This window comes from Lonchura striata, chromosome 15, assembly GCF_050655825.1.
Source record: "Lonchura striata isolate lonStrDom1 chromosome 15, ASM5065582v1, whole genome shotgun sequence".
Classification (NCBI taxonomy): domain Eukaryota; kingdom Metazoa; phylum Chordata; class Aves; order Passeriformes; family Estrildidae; genus Lonchura; species Lonchura striata.
In genome coordinates, this window is record NC_140717.1 from 6512573 (window position 1) to 6534737 (window position 22165).

Sequence of the window (22165 nt, forward strand, 5' to 3'; positions counted from 1 at the left end):
TTGGCACTGCTCTAATATAACAAGTACTCTTTGCCTTTTTCCCAGCTCCTGTCAAGGCCAGATGGAGGAACATCCCCTGCACATGACTGTCGGTGCAGGATTCCTGGGCTTGTCCCTCTTTCCCATTTTGAAGTAGGGATGCCCCACTTATGCAGGGTGGTTTGAGGACAGCAGAACGGTCACTCCTACTTGCAGGATCCAGGCTTGAGGCAGCCCTTACAAGTGACATCTTAGACATGTTAAGTACTCTCCAGGCAGCTTTATGGCTGATTTTTACATGTGAACACACTTGTTTGGCTTGTAGAACAACATAAGGTTTTTATGGCGAAACCCTAAAGAGACAGCAAAATGGATAGTTTTCTTTTTAATTAGCTTCCATCAGGTTCCATTACACTTGGGTACAGAGTTCCAGCTATGCCACATGGGCTGAGTTGATTCCCCTCAAGAGGTGGCATTGCTCTCCTGCTTGGGGTGTGTCCAGTGGCAAAAGTGCTTTAGACAGGGAGGCGAGATGGGAGGGAGCTGTGGGTGGATTGGGGAATGCATCTTTAGGTCTGGCAAATGCGGGTCCAGATTCTCTCCAGGTGCTCTGACAGTGCCCAAGGCAGAGCTTCACCAAAGGGTGCAATGACTCTGCTCTAGCAGCTTGTGGCTGGAGCAATGAGCACACAGACCCAGCCCGAGCTGCCCACAAAGGCAATACTGCTCCCTTTTAAAAAGGGTCCCTCATTTTGCAGTCTGCAGCAAAATATTCCAAACCAGAAGCATGAAGTAAAAGGCTGTTCCAGCTCCATCATGTGGAGGAAACTGGTGGCCTCAGCACTGTTTGCTTGGAGGGGCAGCAGCAGGCAGAAGTGTGGCCACCAAATCAGGTTCTGATCGCTGGCTTCTGAAAAGAGAAATGGGTTCTGATAAAAAGAAATAATCTTGTCTACCAATTGGTTTTTAGTTCCCTTCTTTATACTGTTTTTTCACTCTTCTTTAAAGCCCCATATCAGAACCCTTTGCATACTGCCTAATTTATTTAATAAAGCTTCCTTGTTTGGGCAGGATACACAGAATATAATGACAGCTCAGCACTATAGGAAGGGGTTGGTTATTTTTCTTCCCTTAAGCAACTATAGGTTGCAAAGCATCCTGAGTAGCTATTAATTGGTGACACTAAAGAAGATGGATTGATTGTGCTTTTTTTGAACGATTCACTTGCTTTTGTAATGACTGCTGAAACATCTTCATGCTGAAACACTCTGCAGGAGCTATCAAGGATGAAAAAGCACCAGATGAAAAGCACTGAAGGATTTTGCAAGATGCTGACCACACTCCCAAGGAGCTCAAGTGGCACCAGAGGAGATGACACACCAGTATTTGATAGTTCACTGTGTAACATAATTTATATGCTTGAATTCTATATACAGAGAGTATAAATGTACGACAGAGCAGTAAGGAAACAAGGCAGTATTAATGGCATTGTAAAAATCCCTGGTAGGAGAATATATAGCTGCTCTTGCTCGTTCTGCTTGCTCCCCACGCCCAGACAGGAGCAGGTGAAGGGATGAGCTGCAAGGATGATTCAGATTGTGGAAAGTCTGTTACACGAAAGGAGTCTAAAAAAAGGATGGCTTGTTTTATCTCATGCAGTGAATGCTGAGAGAGGACTCCCTATAAATACATCACGGATGAGCACACAGAAGGGAGAAGCGCTATTTAAGCAGAAGCACAATTTTGGCAGAAAGGAAAGATGTGAATAAACCGGATAAGAGTATATTAAGGCTGGCAATAGGAAGATTTCTACATTTCCAAGGACCTGCTGTAGGATTCCTCTTCCTGCACCATTACAATGGTAGTAGAAATGGTGGCAGAAAAATTAACTTTTAAATGGAGCTGGGTCACTTTATCATGCAGCTTCTTTCAGATGGCTGCCTGTGACAGAAGGGAAATGAATTGACCTCAAAGGTCCCCTCCAGTACCAGGCTGCTTGGAGAACTATAAGACTTGTATTCACCAGCATTAAATCATCATCTGGAATTTATCTATGTGCTGCCCAACTCACAGTCTCACACATCTTATTCCCACAATTATAAGTTACTGTTAGTACTTAGAGCCCTAAAGGCAGACAGGATGTCACAGTGTCACCTCAGTGAACACCACTTGCATCCTACCTCATGCAGTAAAGTACAAATAACACTTGCTTTAAGTTGCAGAAACCACTTTCTGACCAGCTGTTTAGCAGAAGTAAACAGAAATGACTGTATTTCATGTTTCCCTTCACAGGCTAAGCAGGAACAGTCTTCATCCAGTTTTTCTAGACAGGAACAAATTCTTCTGAGCTGAGCTCTGGTCATGGAATCTTCCTTTTCATACTACATTTGTTTCAGAGGTTATTAATCCTGCTGCCAAACTACCCTTTCTAATTGATTGTAAAAGAGAGATTTTAACATCAGCTTGCATTAATTTATGAAAGACACCTTGACAGTCTCCAGTATTTCTCAGGCTTTATGGTGTATGTTCAGACAGTGCCTGCTTCAGTTCTCAGCACTGCTCTTGGTGTGCACCTGTACATGTGTGTTTTAAACCATGAGCTCACCACCAATTACTTCTCACATGCTCTTTTTACTTAGTGGCATCCTTGAAGGTGTAACCTTCCATCTCCATTTCCTCTTTAAAGCTCAATATGGCTTTTGTTGAATGGAAGTGAGTTTGTTCTGCCTCAGCCAGCCTCTAGGGCTTTCTCTTATCCATCAGTGTTTCCTAAACATTAAAAACAAAATCTTTTGTGGTTCTGTCAATCATTTAGCAATACACTGATTTTTCTAGAGACAAGTAATATTCTTTTCAGAAAGGCAGACATATATTGTCCAACATCACAGCTTTGCTCTGTAGTTAAACATGAATTAATTTCCTCAGTATGGGCAAATTGGCCAATGCAGCCGCCAGGCAAGATTTGAAACATATCTGCAAAAGCATAGACATCAATTCACAATTAGATATATCCAATCAACTGTGAGATTTGTTTTCTGGTCTTCAGGCAAGGTTTCAATGAGATTTGGGCAGTGCAAGAAGAGCAGGAGGACATTTTGGCTTCTGCTCTAATTAAGGGCTTTTCATCACTGCAAACTTGATTAAGTTTTTCTCTCGTGATTAATTCCCAAGTGCTAAAATACACAAATATCTACATGTGTAGATCTTTGGCAGAAAGAGATGCTTGCCAGTTACAAGAATTCCGTGAGGTTTAACATCTGGAAAATATGAGCAATAAATACATAAAACAAATATAAATAAATTGGATCACTGATGTTCCTGTGAAAGGGGGATCTTTGAGAAGTTAGGCATGGACTGTGACAAATTAATGGTCTGTAGGTTAGTCTTAGTCAAAGAAAACCTTGTCCTGGGATAAGATTTGATAAATAAAGCTAACTGATTACAAAATATCTAGCTATAAGTCATGTCACAAAGAAAAGGAGAATTGAAAAAGTTTAATAGACTGTAGCTGGGTGGATAAACCAATGTTTCCATATGATTTACTTCTACAAACACGATGATTAAGATTTAACAAAGGATATTGAAGATTTTCTTGCCTAAAATAGCTAAGAAAGAGAAGTCCTAATTAGTGCTAAATTTGTAACACTCAGGAGAGCGTGTTACCCCTTTTATTAATTTGCTAATAGCTGAGTTCAAGGAACTTCCAGTTCCCACTGTGGTCCCATTAACACTTCAAACCACTAATTGCTGCCTCCCCTGGCTGCAGGTTCCTGGATTCCCAGCTCTTCTCTGGAAGGAAAATATATTTGGCTACTAAAACATAACCAGAGCAGGAAACAACAACAACAAATGGCTTTAGATTAATAATTTACAAAAAAATTGTTAACCTGGCTTCTGAGGGAAGTCCCAGAGGATTGGGATTGCTGCCTTGCCACTGCAGCCAGCATCCTGGTGCTGGAAGAAGCCTGATGTCCTGGGATACTTGATCCATGCCAATAAATTGGCTGTTTCCCAGCCCTTGGCACATTGGCACCATAAGCCACCATCAATATTTTGCACACCTGGAAGTTGCTCAGTTTGGGAATCTTTGAGAGATTTTTAGTAAAGCTTTGAATGCAAGTCAACTTCAAATTGATATTTGAAACATTAGCCTGTCCAGGAAAGTTCTTACATAATAGAGGTGCTTGCATTTATCTCTTGAGGCCTTCAGCTTGTATTTGCTGATTTATGTGCCCAGAGGGATTCCCTGTGGAATTCTCTGTGGAGAAGAGCAGTGGCACCCTGGTGGGCTGGCCAGATGCCCACCCAGCTGCTCTCACCCCCCCTTCTCAACAATGGGGGAGAAAATAAGATTTAAAAGCTTGTGGGTTGAGACATAGACAGGGAGATTACACACTATTAGGGAAATTTGAAGTTAAACCAGTGATCAGTAAAGTAAAAGGCAAAGCTCAGACCAGCCACTGCCTGGGACTGGATTAGCAATGGGGATTTTTGGGTGAGGGAGAGGATGGGACTGTAGTGAGGGTGGATATTGCCCACCCTGGTGGGGTTGTGATAGTGCCGTTTCCTTTGTGGTGTGAGGAGGTTTTTTTGGGGCTGATGTCACCAGTGGAGCTGTGAAGGATGTGTAGCGAATGAATATTTAAATGCCCATTATGAAATCAGCATTTTGCTGAGACAAGGGGTGGAACTGATTTGCTGCAGGTGCCCAGGCACTGCTGGGGGGCTGAGAAACCCTCTGGAGTGAGGCTGGGGCTGCCCCAGGGGGGACATGGTGATTCCACCCCAGCCCCTCTGCAGGCAGGGCTGAGCCTGCCATTCACCTCTGGAAAAATGCACTCAGGAAAGGACAGAACACCTTCTGCCAGTGACAGCTGAGGTCAAAAGTGTGCGAAACACCCTTGTGATTGAAGGAGGAGTAGGAGGAGATTTGGCTAGCCTTCTCCAGAGACCCCCTCCTGCTTCTCCCCAGTGCAGCACTGGAGCTGGGAAGTGCTGGTGAGAGCCAGCACTGCCCCCATCCCTGCAAATCTTCATCCTTCACTCTGCTACTGCCCAGGCTGGGGGATTTAAGGCTGGTGAGCTTTCCCTCTGGCAGGAAACAGGCTGCCACAGGCCAGCTCCATTGGGTGGGGGAGCCCTACACTGACAACAGGGCAGCGGAACAAAACAGTAAACAAAGAATGTTATTTTTGCACAAAATGAACCTGTCAAGAAGAAAGGAAATCAGAGATCTTGATCCGAAGGACTGCCAAAGCAAGGAGAGTGAGTAATGGAGGAAAGGTACTATTATGACTCCTTTATAAGCATCAGCTGGGGACACATTAGTGATGGGAAAAGTCTCATGGCTGCAGCATTAAACCTATTCTGAGAAGAATCTGTGAGACAAAGGGCAGCAGTGGCAGCTTATACTAAGCTCTGCACTACTTCCACAGTTTTGACATTTTGGAAATACAAGAATACAAGCTTGAATTGCTTGCATAAAAGTGAGAAATTTTTGCTGCAGGTTTGTTCCCTTTCCTGTCTGTAAGACAAATGGGAAATGCATAGTGTAACCTTTGACCTTACTCCTATTTACCTGAGTTTGACCATAAAAAACCCCAAGAATGTGTTTCCTGTCAACAAGCCCTAATTGGGCAGTGGGTGGCAATGGGTTAATGCCAATCAATTCTGAGGCCTCACACCTGAGAGGCAGAGGCCCAGCTGGCAGGAAGAGAGAGCAGGGAGCACCTGGGGCTTTGTAGTTTGGGGTGGGGTGGTCTGGCACCTGCTTCTTGAGGTGGAGTTAAGAATGGAGATATTTAGTTTCTTGGTGGAAACATCTACGATCCTTGGCTCTTCTCAGGCTGAAGCTGGATTTCTTTTTGGAAGGAAAAGTGTTTGCATTATATGATTCTGTTTGCTTCCTATATTTCTGGTGACTGGAAGACTGTAACTGTGGCTAGAGATGGAGAAAAGCTACTGCTGCTTTTTTTTTTTTTTTTTTTTTTTGTTTCAAGTGTCCTTGAAAAGTCCTTTTAACAAAGACAGTGGACTTTTGCTGCATCACTAAGCAAAGTGTGAAAAAGTAGATGGGGTTTTCCTGGCAATGTTCCTTTTTTTCTCTCCCTGTAAGGTAAGGTGATATATCAGAACCAGTGTGCAAGGCAAGCATCTGAATGTTTTGGGAAAGAGCTTAGGGGGATGAATGTAAAATGGTGGCCTTCATCTTGTCTTTTAGTAAGTGTTCAGATAAGTGTCTGATTGAGGCCAAAAACCATTAGCTTGGGCTAAATCAATTTACAGGATTAGGAGCTGCTGTTCAGAACAGAAGAAAGGGCAGCTGGGTGCCATATGGGGGTAACTGTACCTGCATGTAACACTTCTAGGTCTGTTGTTTGAATGAAAGAAAGAGCTTCACAAGTGGCTGTGGACTGTTTTAGGAGGTGCTTAAACACGAGCCTCCCCTTTTTTTTTTTTTTTTTTTTTGGTTTATTCTTGACCTAAACATTTGGCTCTTGTGGAGAAGAAAACAGAGTGTATGGAAAAATGAGTCAGCCAGCTTCCTGTGGGAGGGACTGCAGGAGGCACGATGCTTTGAATGCTGCAATAAATTGGCACTGGAGATAATTCAGAGGACAAAGTGTGCCTGGAGGACACACCATGCTAAGTAGTGCACGAAGTGGCTCCTGCTCTCAGTGTGCAAATCCTGCTCTGCAGAAGAAGTGTGGGAGATGAGACAGCTCTGCACTGTGTCTGTTGTGGGGCTCTGAACAGAGCTGAACAAGGGTTTGTTGGTAGCTGTTTGGCTCCTGGATGGTGAGAGGTTTAGGGTAATAACATGTGACACCAGCAGGCTTGTCTAGTTCTGTGGGGATGCTGCACATCACCTGGAGTGAAGCATTTGTTACCCACTGCACATGGAAGCAGATAGGCTGCAATAATCAAATCTGGTGGAGCTGAGAGGAATCACCACATTAATTCACTGCAGCACAGCCTGGCCCTTGTTGCAAGGGGGTCTGGGACCTTCAGGTTAAAGAGTTTGCCATTCCCCTTGTGCCTGTGCAAGAGCACAGAGCCTGAAGCTTTGTATTGCATTAGCAGAGGGAATGGTACAGTTTGGAAGCTGAACAGTTCATGTTTTGCAGCAGTAAACTCTGTGGTCTGCTCTCTGAGATAACTTCCAATGCATTTCTAATATTTAATTTCCACTAATAAGTTTTTTTTTTTCCTCCCTGAAAAAGGCATCTTTTATCTTGATAGACCATTTTGGCCATTACTTTTGATGTAGGTTTTTAATCCAGATATGCAGGAGCTCAGTCTGTCTTTGCTACATGAGCTAAAGGCTGAGAAATATTTCTTCCAATAACTTTCCAGTGAGCCAAAAGTGTGGGTCAGATGAGAGGACATTGAAATACAAAATGTCTGACTAGTTTGGAAATAATTGAACTGGAAACATGAACAATTAACCTGGTCATTAAAACCTTTTGAAAAATTAAGAAGAAGGCTACAATGGTGGAGACAAAGAAATGTAACATTCCCTCCTGCTCTGAGAGGCTTTGCTGTCTTTCCATGGTAGCCTGAAGTCAGGACAGCCAATCTCCATTCTTGAATTAATTTTTTTACTAAATCATTTTAGTCTTAAGACCTTAAACCTGGAGGTGTTTAAACCCAAATGGTTGTGCCTGGAAGAAAGAGACAATAATTAAGCTTCTTACAGTCTCCTGCTCTGGCTTTAAGCACTCTCCTCCCTTTATTTCAAGACAAATTAACTGAGTTCTTTTGGGGATAGCCAATATGTGATGGCAAACTAGCAGCTCTGTCTGCTCTTGAAATCTTCATGTCTACGCCATGTTAAGCTCACAATATACTGGTTTAGGATTTATTAGTAGCAAATACAAGCCAAAAGTTTTTCAGTATGTGTGGACTTGATGCTCAAACCTGCAGCTACAAACATGTCTGAATGCATGAAAATAGGAGTGTCCATTCCCATATATGTGAAATGAGTGAATGCCAAACAAGATGGGACAAAATTCAAGGACTTGGTTTAAAATATATTAAACTCTCCCAGGAAGTCTTCAGACAGGAAGAGAGAAAACATTTTCTCAAATGTATATTTAAATTTTATGGTAGATTGACCTGGACATGTTTGATTAGCTTTTAAATCCCTGCAAGGTTTGATTCCAAATAACTTCTATCAGGCTGTTTCTTAAAAATGGTGCTCATGTGTGTTTGCTCATTGCCTTTAAAACTTGATAAATTTATTTCAAAAGTGAGAGGAAGAAGAGCTAAGAAGTGGTTTTTGCAGCTTGGCTTGACTAAAGCGAGATGTGCAAGTGTTTTGTGCAGAAGGCTGATTTCTCACAGCCAATAGAGTAGAACTTGTGGTTGCTGTCTGTGGAAAAATAAAGAAACCCAAACCCTATAGTGAATATTGGCCAGGATGAAAGCCACAGCTTCAAACTATTCCAATAAAGTTTCCTTTTCACTAAATGTTTTAACTATGGGTAGGTGTAATAGGGTCACACATGAAAAGTGAATGCCAGAAAAATGAGCAAGTCCATCACAAAGTTTTGGAATGTTTTGGAAACTTTGTGATGGACTTGAAACCATGGAACTCATATGGCAGCATGTCACATTGCAACACTCAAATGAAAAGGCACAAATTTATGTTCTTAAAGGATTGTTCTGGAGCTGTTAAGTAACATTTTACTTGAAAATATTTCTTGGTCAGCTAGTATTTGATCTGTCCTTCTAAACACAAAAGAACTGTGTTGAATACCTGCAGACAAAAAGCTTCTGGAAGGATGCCCTTTAACTTAGCAGTGCTTCTTCCTGTACTTTGGCAGCCTCCAGCTATATCTGAATTGTTCTCCCTCTTGACATCATGAAAAGATCTGTTTAGAGCATAAGGTCTTTGGAGCAGCCTTTGAGCACAAGGCAGACCTTGCTCTTGGTGATTGCTGACAAAAGATAATTACAATGTATTAGTAATAACATCTGAGCACTTTGATCTACTGAAGCTAAATCTATACTTAGTGCATTAACATGGGTAATAAGTACAGGAATTCTGTCTCCTTTTAGCCCAGCTTTGCTCTGTTTCCACCCAGGTTGAGCCTGTGGGTGCAGGTGCAGCAGATGCTGGAACACAGCATGTTTACCTTCTGTGCAGTGCACAAATGTAGACACTGAGGGGATTAGGTCTTTAATTCCCAGATCCTCAGGCCAGGGCTTGGCCTTCAGAGCACCTCCCCAGCTGTACACAGGGGCAAATATGCAATAGTAATTTCTAGTGTGAGCCAGAGCCTAAATTCACAGCAAGTGTATTCAAAGCTGAAGATATATTTTCCAAACCACACCTGTAACCCAAGTTTTGGGAAGCTTCTCAGTACTTCTGCAAGTGGCCAGATCTTATGCATGTGCCAGCCTGGCAGGTGAGGTGCTCCTCTGGAGAGATGCATGGCTGCAGCTGTGGCCAGTGTCTGGATGCAGGGAGGGTCTGGAAATATGGATCTCTCCTTGCAGCTTTGTCCTCCTACAATCTTGCTTTCAAAAAGCTCTTGCATTAGTTTTATTGACATAACAGCTTTTAGCAAAGTTGCTGGCATTTTGGTACTTTAAGTCCTACAACAGGCTGTGCTTGAAAATAAAAAATAACACAAGTAGATGTGGAGAGGAAAGTTAGCTGAAAAACGAGGTGGGTGCAGCACATGCTGTGGGATGGTGAATAAAATATACTATGCCAAATCATACACATGCAGGGGAATTATTGTCAGGGACTGGAAAGAGCCCCTCTCTGTATGAGTATCAGGGTTTAGTGTATCTGAATATCACTAAAGGTAAAGTATGGATGTTCCTGTATGGGGGGGGAAGATGCCTCAGTCACCAACCCTTCATGTATTCAGCTATTTTTTCTGATGGAAAAGAAATGCAGTATTATTGAAGGAGAAAAAACCTTCTGCAGCAACATCCCAGCAGCTCTGTTAGAGTAACTGCCTGGGAGAGAGTCCACTGAAAGTGTTACAAAAGCTGTGCTTGGCTGTGGGCAGCCAGTTTGGCATGAACATGTTAGACTCAGACTTGTACCTGTAGCCAAGGTTTTGCAAATCCAGGTCAGGTGTCATTCCAGTGAAAGCCCTTTCCCCCACTGTCTAAGATGCTGCTTAGGGGGATAAGAGCCACTGAAGCTGCAGTTTTTGGCACAGAGGCTGTTGCTCTCTGACAACTGACTCCATGCAGACACAGCCAGCTCCCAGCAAGCCTGGGCTGAGCTGGAGCAGGTGCCAGGCAGGTCTGGGACTGACCCACAGCCCTGGCGTGGGGCTGTCTGCAAACCTGTAAGCACTGCTCAAGGTCTTAGACTCTTCTCTCTGTGAAGGTTTTACAGCTAAGGTTTTGGCTGGTAAGAAACATGCTTCCCTCCTTCACCAAAGCTCCCCATTCACCCTCAGTGGTTTGTCTTGGAAAGGCAGAGTTTGTAAACAAGGAGAGTTTCCCTACAGCTGCCCTTTAGGGAAAATATTGTTGCTTTTGGCTTTGGAGTTTTTAAGCAGAAGTCAGTACCAATGACATGTACCCTGTGCATGTGCCTTTTGACCCTAGGGCCAAAAAAGGGAACAGGAGACCAGCTGTAAAGTGGAACATGAAAAACACAACAAAAGTGGTGTGGCAGCAGCTGTTCTTCAGCTTCAGAGACTTCCTGACAAGTTACTGTTGGGAATGTGCTTCATTTTCAAAGCCCTGTTTGAGCATGCTCATACTTTACCTGTGGCAACCTTCGTAGCTTTCCAGGTATGTTGATTTATCACTTTATCTTCAGCAGAGAGAGCTGCCTTGCCCGAGTGTGTGTGGATTCTCCTGCACTTAATCGTGGGCTGATCTACTCCATCTCTTCTGCTACTACAGTAGGATTTTAAACTGGGATCTTCCCTAGCTTTGCTGCACATAAATGATTAACTTTCTCTTCCTCTTGCTGCCTGAAATCAAGAGTAATGTGACCAGCGACAGAGGAGAGTGTGGTATTCAGCTCTCAGCAGTTTTTATTACTCCTGCTGCTGTAGCTGAATTTCTCTATGTGCACAAGCCAGTGGTAGCAGTACTAAATCTCCTGAGCTCCTGCTGTGTGCTGGAGTGTCTAAAATGGTGCTGCTTAGAGCTTCTGCCAGTACACAGACATGTGAGCGAGTTAGGAGAGCTTTCATCCTATCACTGCTAAAAATCATCTGCCTTAAGCCACTGTCCCTTTCCCCCCTCCTTGCAAGTCTTGCATGTGGTGAGGTGTGTGCTGGAGCTGGCAGATGGCTGGGGAGCAAAAAGGTCCACACAACTATGCAAAAAAATCAGGCTGCATCACTGCTAACCAGCCTGTGCCAGGACTTGGGTTTTCTTCTGCCTGTCACTGCCCTGCCTACACTGGTTTCTCCATCACCCCTTGGCTTGATTGTTTGGTGACCTACCTCCTGGACTGTTTCTATCCCTTCTCTCTCAGCTCTCTCTAGTTGAGTAATCTAAGAGATATCAGCCATGGCACATTGTTGAATTAATTTTTAGACACAATGCTGTGCCAGAGATTTGTTTGCTTAATTAGAGAAATATTATTATTTCTGTCATAGTATGTCTGAATTTGGTTTTGTTCCTGAGGCTGGTGCTGATTTCAGCCTCCTTTCCTGGCTCTGCTTAAAGATATTTTTTGTTGTTGTGTTGAATTAGAGCAGATATCCCCAGTTTGGAAGAACTGAGTGGACTGAAGAAGGAGCAAGTGGTTTAACCATGTCACTACTGCAGCACAGGTAGGCTTTTATCACTCTGATCTTCAACTCTTAACACTTGTATGTAATGCAGGGAGGCTCAGCTCCATGCACTGGCACTCTCTGCATCTCCTATGTGGAGACAGCTCTCATGTCGGTGCCACACATGGCAAAAGCTGGCTTTGGGTGTCCAGGATGCCACATGAGACCCCAAACTTCTTCTTCAGCAGACCCACACACCATGTGGAGTAGAGACAAGCTTCATGCAAGTGCAGCATGTGCTGAAGCTTGATGCTTTGGTCATTTCTGCCTGAGCAGTGGGGCTCAAGGGTGCAACCCAGAGCTGCTTGCTCAGAGGCAGAAAGTCTCAGTACAACTCATGTCAGTGTGTGCATACCAAGTGATGACCTGAACCCCAGACAGTTTTCAGAAATTAATAGGTTAAAGTGAAGCATAATTTTGTTAAGCTCTTGCAGGGATTTGGAATTTCCCAGTGTGATCCCACTGACAAGGGACATAGGAGATAAAGATATTAGAGCCAAGTTTTCAGCACAAGCCTTCTCTCAAGTACTGATTCAAAATACAGCTTTACATGTCAAGCTGTGAAACACCAAGCATATTCATGTTTCAAACTTATTTATTTGGAGGATGAGACAAATACTACCAGGTAAAAAGCACTCTATTGGTTTTCACCCTTACTCAGGTTTGCTGAAAGGATCTAAGATTTAATATTGTTTATGGCAACAATTAAACATTACCAGGAAATGAGTGTTTTGGCCAGGTCCCTTCACAGAGTTGGAATTTACACGAGGGTTATAAGGCTCATTGGGGCTAATCCCTGCTAGCATTATACATCATCTGACAGTTGCCAAGGAGACAAGGATAATCTGAGTGAAACAAGATATGTGAGAAGGGTATTTATGGACATTTGCCTAACGATGCTGGTGGAATGCACCAAGAAGTGATTATCTGAGTGCCTTTGAAGTACTACCTCTTCTGTGATGAATATGGAGGACTGGTACACATGCAAAAAATTTCCCTGTGAAATTAAAGCAGTAGCAGCTTGTTTTTTTCCTTTTATCCTGTGGTGGCCTCATCCAGTGCTGATGTCTTAAGATTTTAGCCTTTATGTTTCCAATCCTGTACTGCATTAGTACATAACTCTAAACTCCCTATAAAGTATTAACTACTGTCTTCACATTTTGGTCAGGCAAAACAATTCCTCTAAGTCTAAAACTCAAGGGCACCCTATAGCCTCAGGCCCTGAAAAGTATAAACAAAACTGAATTGGGCGGAAGCAAACTGGGGGTAAATTACTTCATTACCTGAAATTGAACCCCGATATGCAAATGGACCAAACTTTGTCTGAAAAACTTGTGACATCATCTTAGGTGTAGCCTCTGGGAGGCTTCTGACTGCCCAAGGTGCACCTATTGAAGGCCCTTAATAAATACCTACTGTTATTCTCTTAATCTTGTCCAGCCTCTGTTCTAGGCAGTCACTCCAAGGCTTCATGGGGAAGGGCAGACAAGGCTTTTGCAGTGCTGTCAGTTCCCTGTCCAGCCACCTGCACTCTGTGGCATCAGCAGAGCATACACAAGGATAAACAGTGTAAAGAAGCCATTTCAGTCTGACAGAGGCTTAATGAAAACTGTCCACTCCACATGTTTGAAATACTCACAGGTGCCTCATGCAGAGGTCTTGGATGTCAAGTGGTGTGAGGGGAGGGAAGAGTGGAGGTGGTGGGCAGATACTCACAGGCATGGAGGTGTGTGTGCTTTGTTGATGGCTTTACAGCCAGCCAGCCCATTCCTCCTCCTGCAGGGTGAGCCCAACTGCACCACAGACACCTGGCTCTGGGTGCTTGTGTCACATTCACTAAGCTGTGGGCAGGGTCAGCATCATGGCCCACTTGGTATGTGGGTCTAGACAGGCATTTTGGGCAATTATGCCACTTTCCCTGACCTGAGGTGCCTTATAGCTCTGCTTAGGGAAATTAAATAAGCCAGAGAGTTAATACCTTCATTTGAACAAGCTCATGCTTGGAAAGGCACTGCTGGTTTCACACAGCAAAGTATTTCCTTGGCAGGGTGTTCCCTGGCCATAAAAAGGGTGAGAGGTTGGAGGAGGTCCATGTCTGGGACCAGGAGCACTACAATTGTGCAACCTGGAGCTGTCCCACACTGTCCCAATCTTCCCTTGCTGTGCTGAGGTGAGGCAGTGACGTGCAGTGAGGGAGAAAGCTGCCTGTCTCCTTTCCTCTCCCCCAGTTTGACCTTCTTAGTCTCTGATACTGTCTCTTGATGGAGGATTAAGAAGGATGGGAAGATAGAAGGAATTTCCCAAGTTTTGAACGCCTGATGCAAAGAACTCCTTTGAAAGAGGGAGATGCCGAGAGCCAGTCTGCAGCTGATGGGCTGTGTCTTGTGATGCCAGAGTTAATCTGGGTAAGCAGAGATTAACTGAGCTGCTGGATTGGATAATGCCTGAACTGGTTTATTGCTGCTTCTGCTGATAAAGCAGCCCGAGCCTCAGAGACCCCTCCTTGTCTGCAGCTCTGCAGGGTGAGGGCCTGTGCCCATGGCAGCAGTGCCTCAGGCACAGGAAGAGGTGGCATTAATGAAATCATCAATTTCATAAGCATTTGCCTGGGCCTCTTAAAGCTTTAAATATTTATGAGTTAGACTTCACTAGACTTCCTTGTGCTAAGGTGGAGAGTGAAATAAAGGCTAAGCAGCACAACATTTGGGGAGAATTTGTGTGAAAAGTGAAGTACAACATCCCGTAAAGCCTAGGGAAATAAATATCTCTGGAATAGAGGCAAGCCTACAGGAATAGTTTGAGTTGGCAAATCCCTGTGCAAATTCATAGCCGATCAATAGATGTTATTTAGACAAATATCACACTGCTACATTCTACCAATGATCTCTATTAAAAAAACATGGTCATTGCAGGCTTTCTCATTTGGCTTCTAAACATAAATCTGTTGAAAGTATGACTCCCACAAAATCTGAGTCTATTTAAACATTTTGAATAATGCCCTGTTTACATTTGTTTTCACCCTTTCATTACTTTATGTCTATGTAGAGTTAAAATGCAAGTCAGTTCCAAAGCCTTTGAGATCCCACTTTCCTTATGAGCATTCCCTCAGGCTTCTCTGCCTCATTCTTTAGTATTCATAAATAGCAAGAAGACACGACTTGCTGTTAGTCAAACTCTTCCCTGCATAAAAGGGAAACCTCAGAAGGTCTCTTTCAGACTTACCTTTGCCTAGTTCTTCTTGTATCAGTGCAGAAATTGGCCAGCCCTCCCTGACTGGTGTCTACTTGGCCATTTCCCAAGCGTTTCCTTTGATGGAGACCTTGTAGAGTCTCTGGGCCATCTCTTCTACTCAGCCAAACTTACAGCTCTTTTTTTTAATACCAGTCTAATTTTTATCCTTCAATTAACGCACATGGCCATTTATGTAAGGGACATGAAGAATAAAGAAAGCTTATACTCAGTCAAGAAGTAAGGTCTGAGCACTAGCCTTACCCTGTCATGCTGTCAGTGTGGGACATAGAGCACTGAATTCCTATTCCACATCTTAAAAACAAACAAAAAGTCCCACCCCAGTTCATACTCATTCTATAAGATCAAGGGAAAAGCTTAAACTCTTGTATACTCTGTCTGAGTGGAGAGGAGATTTTTTATTCACTAGGGTCTTGTTCATTGGTTTACATTGAAAATTCTGTCAGTGCCTCAGTTTCCTGATGTTCCAATAAAATCTATGTCAATCCCCTGCTAACCAAGTAAAGAAACAATGGAGAGCTCTTTAGGTACTTCTCCAAAAGGTGTCCTTCTCTTGAAATTTATGGGTATTTTTGTCCTGAAACACATCACCTGCAAAAGTAGTAGGGACTATGGATCTCTTCTATAAATACAGACCCATCTCTCCAGCAAGTCTTAAGATTTGTACCTGTCTAATGGTCCTGGTGTGAGTGACAAATCTGCTGGTCTACACCTGAATTGTAGAAGACTTCCATTTTCCTTGATCTGAGCTCGTAGACAGCCAAGTACAATGGTGCTTTATTCAACAAGTAACCAGGAACAGCTCAGGCTAAATAGTTGCCAAATGGAACAGCTTTCTAAGAGCACCCCTGTCACTACAAAACTGTGCCAAGTCTGGAAGTGGATTCAGGAACAGGCTTTAAAGGATGTAGAGAACGAAGCAATCACAAGGTTAAATTTTGTTATGTTGGTGCACTGAAATGTAAAGGAAGTGAAGGATTCCACTTAAAGGGCAAATCCAATGAGCTGGATGCTTTAGTTACCCAAACATCAGCAGATCATGTAACTGTTCTGTGAAAGCTCTGCATCTATGACACATCTGCATTACTGTGCTGATCTTGGTAGAGCTGAAACTATCCAAGCAGTCCCTCCTTTTAAAAATGTTCTTTCCATGCTTCAACATTAGATACTTCCAGGCATGAATAGCTAGGAGAGGGCAAGAACAGTTAATGGAATTGTTCTCAACACTTCTGACCTCAGCAGTCCCCCCTCAAACACTGACAGGGATACCATCCATGATGGAAATCTGTTGCAGGTCTTGGCATCTACAGAACTGGACCTCTGCAGAAGGATAACTACTGAGATTGTGAGGCCAGCCTGTATCTCCTCCAAATTCAATGCTTCTTTGGGCTGCTTATGAGCAGCTTTTTACTCCAGTTGCTCTGACAGGCAGGTCCCTTGACTTATGTCAGTTGTTTTCTGTTGTACCCTTGCCTCTGGATACTGTTGTGTCCCTGTCTGAGGTGGCATTTCCCATTCCTCTGGTGGTGCTTCCAAGTCCAAGCCAGCTCTACTGGACTGTGGCCATCAGAAGTCAACAAGAGCATCTTGCTGATCCTGTGTCTCTGCTCAAAATAAACTGGGTTCTGCTAAATGCCATTCTAAACAAACTGTTGGTTAAGCTCTTGGCTGTTTTGCAAGAGGTCTCTGATTTTATGGGTAATCAGAGCACCCAGTACAGCTGGCAAAACCCTCTCAGTGTAGAAGAGACTTCCCTCTTGAGCTATTGTCTACTAAATTGCATTTACAGAAAGCAAGCCTGCTTGAAAAAAGAAGACTTTAATTATAAGGTGTGCAAACTTTATAACCCAGAATGGGTCTTTAAAGATAAAATGCTTTTAATTGGTTTTTTCTTATGCAGCTATTTGCAAAGCTTTCAATCATGCTTGTCTCTGGTTCTAGCTAGTAATGCAGTGGCTGGATACAAGCACCTTCTGTGTCCTACTTTCTAGAATCTCCTGGAGGAAGTGTTTACAGCAAGTGTGAACAAGCAGAAATAGTTTGAAAAAATTTCTTCTGCCCGTGTGTTCCTACCTCTGAGCTACTGCATAATAAAACAATTCCAATAAACAATCTGGATGTAAACAGAATAGCCACTCAAAATTTTTAGTGCAGTGTAAGAGAGGAAGAAAGCACTCATTCAGGATTTTATCTTCTTACTCCAGGACAAGTTCAGCTTCAGTTTTATGTTGGATTCTGGCTTTCAGATGTTCACAGATTAGTGGTGCTGCTGTCTCAAGAGAGAAGCCTTGCATGAACTTTTGAAATCTCTTCTAGGCCCACTTGCCAGAGGAGAAAGCTGGGTTATGAGCTGGGCTCAGCTGAAGTGCAGGGAAGAACAGTGTATGGCTACCAAGGGCTTTACACCTACGTGTGTTTGTCCACTCATTCCTGCAGATGTGCAGAAAGGGGGTGGTGGTGGGACAGGAGGTGTGGCTCTGTGATGTTCTGGGGCAGCCTCTGCTGCTCCATCCAGGCACGACGAGCCTCAGAGGGTGGGTGATGAGCCGTGCACAGCCTGGAGGCTCGGTCAGACAGTCATTTCGCTGGTGCCACGTCCCGAGCTGGACTCCCAGGTGATGCTCTGTGCCAAGCCCCAGCAGGGTCACCTGCGTGGCTCTTTTCACCCAGGATATAAAATATTTACCTGTCCCAGCAGGCTCGGGAGCTCACTGTGGATGGGACAAACAGGCTGCCTCGGGCTGGTACAGCTGCAGCACGGTTTTGGGGGGGGATTGCCGTGAGCAGAGGAGGAAAGGCGGGGGATGCAGAGCGAGCCGAGCCCACGGGGGCGGCAGACGGGCCGCGGCCGCCGCCCGCCCGCCTCGCACGTCAGCAGCGCGTCTCCCCGCGGGTCCGCCCGCCGCGGCATCGCCGGCACGGAAATCACTCCCGGTAAATCACTCCCGGTTACCGCGGCAACAGCACCAGCTGGGACATGCCGTGCTGCCACCCGGCAGCCAGCCAGGGCTCCCGGGGACGGAGGGGATGCTCTGCTGCCCCAGAGGAGGATGAGGGTCCCACCCAGCCCCTGGGACAGGGATGCCATCCTTCTGCCCAGGAGCAGCGACTTGTGTAGCTCCACTACCCTAACAGCAACATTTTTTTTTTTTTCCCTAATCTAAATAGTAGTTTAATCCTTTTCCTAGGGAGGGCTTTGCTATTCATGAGTCCCTGTTTTATTCCATGCACAGCTTTCATAGAAGCGTGAAATGTTAAGGGATTGGAATGGACCTTACAGATCATCTAGTCCAAATTTCCCCTGTCACAGGCAGGGAATTTTCCCACTAGACCAGGCTGTTCCGAGCCATGTCCAACCTGGTTTTGAACATTGCCAGTGTTGGGACAGCCACAACCTCCCTGGGCAACCTGCTCCAGTGTCTCAGGACCCTCATAGGAGAGAATTTCTTTCTAATACTCAACCTAAATTTCCCTTCTCTTAATTTGCCCTCATTCCCCCTTGTCCTACCACTACAGTCCATTCTCTTTCTGCCCATTCAGTAAGTGCTCATCAGACTCAAGGGTAAAAATCTTTCATTAAATGAGTGTGTGTGAAATCCTTGGGCAAATTCTGTAGGGGTGCTCCCCTTCATGTTTGCTGAAATTACTTTGGCACTTCCTGTATTTATTCCTTGATGTCTGGATGGCCCTGTTCCTGTTGGGTCCCAAAGCTCTGGGTGTCCTAAAATGGGGTTAAGTGGTGCTGCAGGCTTGGACTGACTCTCAGCAGAGGGTTGAGCCTTTCTCCTTGTTCTCCCAGAGGGATGGTGGGTAAGTGCCACTCAGCAGTGACCTCAAGGTGTTTCTCCATTACCTTCTAGGGCACTGAACAATTTCATTGAAGGACTCTGCAGGCGAGAACACACAGCTGCAGTCACGTCCTATATTCACAGCTGTAGCATGGAAAGCCTCAGCACTTCAGGCCTGATGTGGCATGAAGCTGAATTATTAACAAGTGCTCTCTGCTAAAGGAGGAGCAACTGGAGAGAAGGAGCCTGTCTCATTAGTATTCCCTGGGTGATCAGGGATCTGCCTATGTGGCGTGAGGATCTGCTGATGCTCCAGAGGGGTGGGGAGCTGGGGAATGAGGTTACTGGGAGGTTTGCTGGAATCAGTATTTGGCTCTGTCTGGTGCTGGTGTCTTGTTTCCTCTCACCTCACCATGTGTGACGTTTATGCCAGGCACAAAACAGTGCTCAAGGCCTTCCCCCAAGGAATGAGCAGCACCCCAAAGCTGCCATGACAAGCAGATCTTTCAGCCCCTTCAACAGGAAGCAGTGCTGCCTTTTCTCCTGCAATCTCCCCTTCCAGTGAATATGGACTACTCAGTGGTGATGAAGGTGAAGATTTGCTACTCAGGACTCCGTGCTTGAGGAGTTCAGTGTAGAGTTCCTACTAATAAGCTACTCACTGAATAGGTCCAGTAAACACTTTGGAGAGCAAAAACTGGAGAGTTTTTATGAAAAAGAATTCAGTGCAGTGGTTGATCTGCACCTTGAAATGTAGGGATAGGTAAAGCAACTCTTCTTTAGCCCAGGTTCACTCAGGATCTTTATCTGGTTAAAAATAAGCCCTTCAAAGCAGGACTTAAATTCAGCCTGACTTGCTTCTGTGCTAAGGATGGAGCTCCCAATAGACCCTACTGTCTTCAATAGCCAACTTAATAAATAAGAAACATAAGGGGCCCTGCCTTAAGCACCTGTATAGATAAAATAAGGAATTAAAGACATAATTCATAGTGTAATTGCTACAGATCTCTGGCATGGCAAAAGCAGTGCATCTCGCCCAGCACACTTCTTCCAACAAGTTTTTTTTTCAGTGAATAATCTGAATTTCTTAAAACTAACATTGTTCCTATGCTGATAGACCCAGCAACCAACCATTCAAAAAAATCTTTCAAATTTCAAAATCTGACAACAGACCTGCCTCTCCTGTGTGTTCTTGACCATTAAAGGATATATTTAAAATACAAGTAATTTGGAAAGGAGAATATATTATGGTCAGCTTGTTCTTAAATAAAAACCTGTTTCTTTCAAAGCATAGCCAGGCAGTGCCTCCCAGTTCTCTAACATGCTGCATGTTAGAGCATGAAGTGAGAAACTTCAACTGAAATATTACTGAAAGGAGGGTTTTGTGGTTTGTAAATAATACCTCCTTTGGAGAATTGTGGGCTGGCTGCTCCTGTTCTTGCTGTAGCAGAGGGATTGACTGAAACACCTCATTCTTTGTAGCAGCATGCTGGCTCTAGATGCTGAGTGAATTTAAGGAGTTGGTGATTGAGGGCCCCTCTGAGGGATGCCACAGCAGCCCAGCACTCCTCTAAACACAAGGAGCTGTTTCAGCAGTGCAAGATGACACTGCCACTGCCCCGGGAAACAGATTTGCATTGCAAAAACTACCTGAGCCTGACGTTGTGAAATCGCTCCCCTGTGCTCCATGAACCATAAAAGAAGCCCAGCTGAAGTGGGAAGGATGAGCCTCACCCAAGCTACAGGCAGCAAACAGCTCCAGGAGCCAGAGCTGGGGAGCAGGAAATGTGTGGGAAAGCCATCTGGTGAAGGCACTCAGAAACAGCGTGGAAGTCTTTTTTCATTCACTTCCTGACGAAGTAGTAATATGTTGTCTCATTATAGGAAGATGACTGGGTGTTATTATTATTTGTATATTAGTAACTCCTAGAAGCCCAAAGGTGAAGACAGGACTCTCGCTGTGTTACCTGCTGTGGGCACATGTAAGAGGAGACCTTTCCCTATACAAACTCCCCCATAAAAGGACAGAAGGCATAGGATTGTGATTTTTGTGTTTTTCTCTTTTCTTTTTCTTTTTTTATCCTTGTGGGGAACTGAAACAGATGGGAGAGACTGGAGGAGCTGGAAACAGAACATGTAATAATTCCCAAGCCATGACTTTCTCAGCAGAACTGTTCTTTGCCTCCTATACTTTAGCTCTGAGCAGTTCTGGTGAGTGGTTTGTACCCTGGCACACTGCTCATGAGGAGCTCCACAGTTCTCCTTGGTAAACTTGGCATTTAGCTTGGTGTGGACACACTGCTGAGAGCTCCTTCACCCTTTGCGGTGCTGAGGCAGGGGGAGGGAAATCAAAGCAATGTGCAGAAGGGTTTTAATCATCATGTAGCAAACTAAAAAATACAGTGGAAGTCTTAAACTTGCTCTTTGGCATTTCAATCACATCCTTCACTATGTGTTCCCAGTCCAGCAAACCAGATTTTCCCCATGGTTTAATGCTGTTCTAACCTCAGGCAGTATCTTTGTTCTGCTAAAAGGAGAGAACCAAAGGCTGTATTTCAAGAGAAGGCAAAGTTCCTTATAGCCTACTTACTATTATTAGATATTTAAAGTTCTCCTATATCACCACCTCATTGGAAGACCTCAAACCATTTTAAGGACCTTATTTTAGCCTCTTGGTGACAGAGGCAAGAAGCTAATTTTTAGATACTGGAACAGACTTAACATTCCTATCCTTGAGTTTTCCTTACCAGTCTTTGCTAGAATTGATGATGGATTTTTTCAGTCCCAGGCATTAATTGCAATACAGGTCCCCTTGCTGTCCTTGTGTGGGTGTGTGTGCTTGGCTGGTTGGCATTAGTGTCAGGTTTAGACAAAGTGAGTATGTGTTGGCTTTTCATCTCTGGGGAAGGCAGAGTTTAAAAAATGTCCTAAAGACTAATTAGTTGGTGAAAGTATGGCAGCAGCAGGAAGGAGGAGGGGCAGGATGAAGGAGATGGTGGCTGCTGCCCTGCTTTGAGATAAAAGAGGCTAAAGCCCTGGAAATCCAGAAGAAACAAGCAGGACCATGTGGGCTGGCAGCCCCTGAGGCTGACTGTCATTCAGTGCATAGAGCCTAGTGCCAGGGGGGCACCTGGCACAGGGGGGATACCTTCTCCAGGAGTGAGATGATCTAGTGTTGTTAAGTGGGGCCATGAGATGTTAATTGCTAAAAACTGCAGAAATTAAAATTTAAGGAGCCAGTATCTTCTAGTGTATAATGACTCTACCAGAGAGAGAAGCCTGTCTTTGTGTCCTGTGAGGGAAGCAGGATATAAAGTGTTGGACAGGGCAGACTTGAGGCTCTGAATAAGGCTTTCATCACCTTATCCCAGATTTCTCATA

The 22165-nt window shown here is 44.3% G+C and overlaps 2 protein-coding genes across 5 annotated transcripts in view; one reads left to right on the forward strand and one right to left on the reverse strand.

The window, feature by feature from the left end:
• The window catches only part of BICDL1 (BICD family like cargo adaptor 1), a 44650-nt gene that overhangs the window by 14942 nt on the left and 7543 nt on the right, over positions 1-22165 (reverse strand). The window lies entirely within an intron of this gene.
• On the forward strand, positions 5933-14123 carry LOC146765995 (uncharacterized). Its single transcript, XM_085592652.1, has 4 exons — positions 5933-6094; positions 10561-10749; positions 11668-11747; positions 13976-14123. Exons 1-4 carry the CDS (start codon positions 6068-6070, stop codon positions 14007-14009), a joined length of 330 nt encoding a protein of 109 aa, XP_085448778.1. The 5' UTR covers positions 5933-6067; the 3' UTR covers positions 14010-14123.

Excerpts from the sequence above, each read along its gene's own strand:
- LOC146765995 (XM_085592652.1), top strand. The coding sequence starts at position 6,068 with ATGTTCCTTTTTTTCTCTCCCTGTAAG. Across the intron at positions 6,095-10,560 it reads TTTTTTTCTCTCCCTGTAAG|GGCCAAAAAAGGGAACAGGA; the intron begins GTAAGGTGATAT and ends TTTTGACCCTAG. Across the intron at positions 11,748-13,975 it reads ATGTCACTACTGCAGCACAG|TTTGACCTTCTTAGTCTCTG; the intron begins GTAGGCTTTTAT and ends CCTCTCCCCCAG.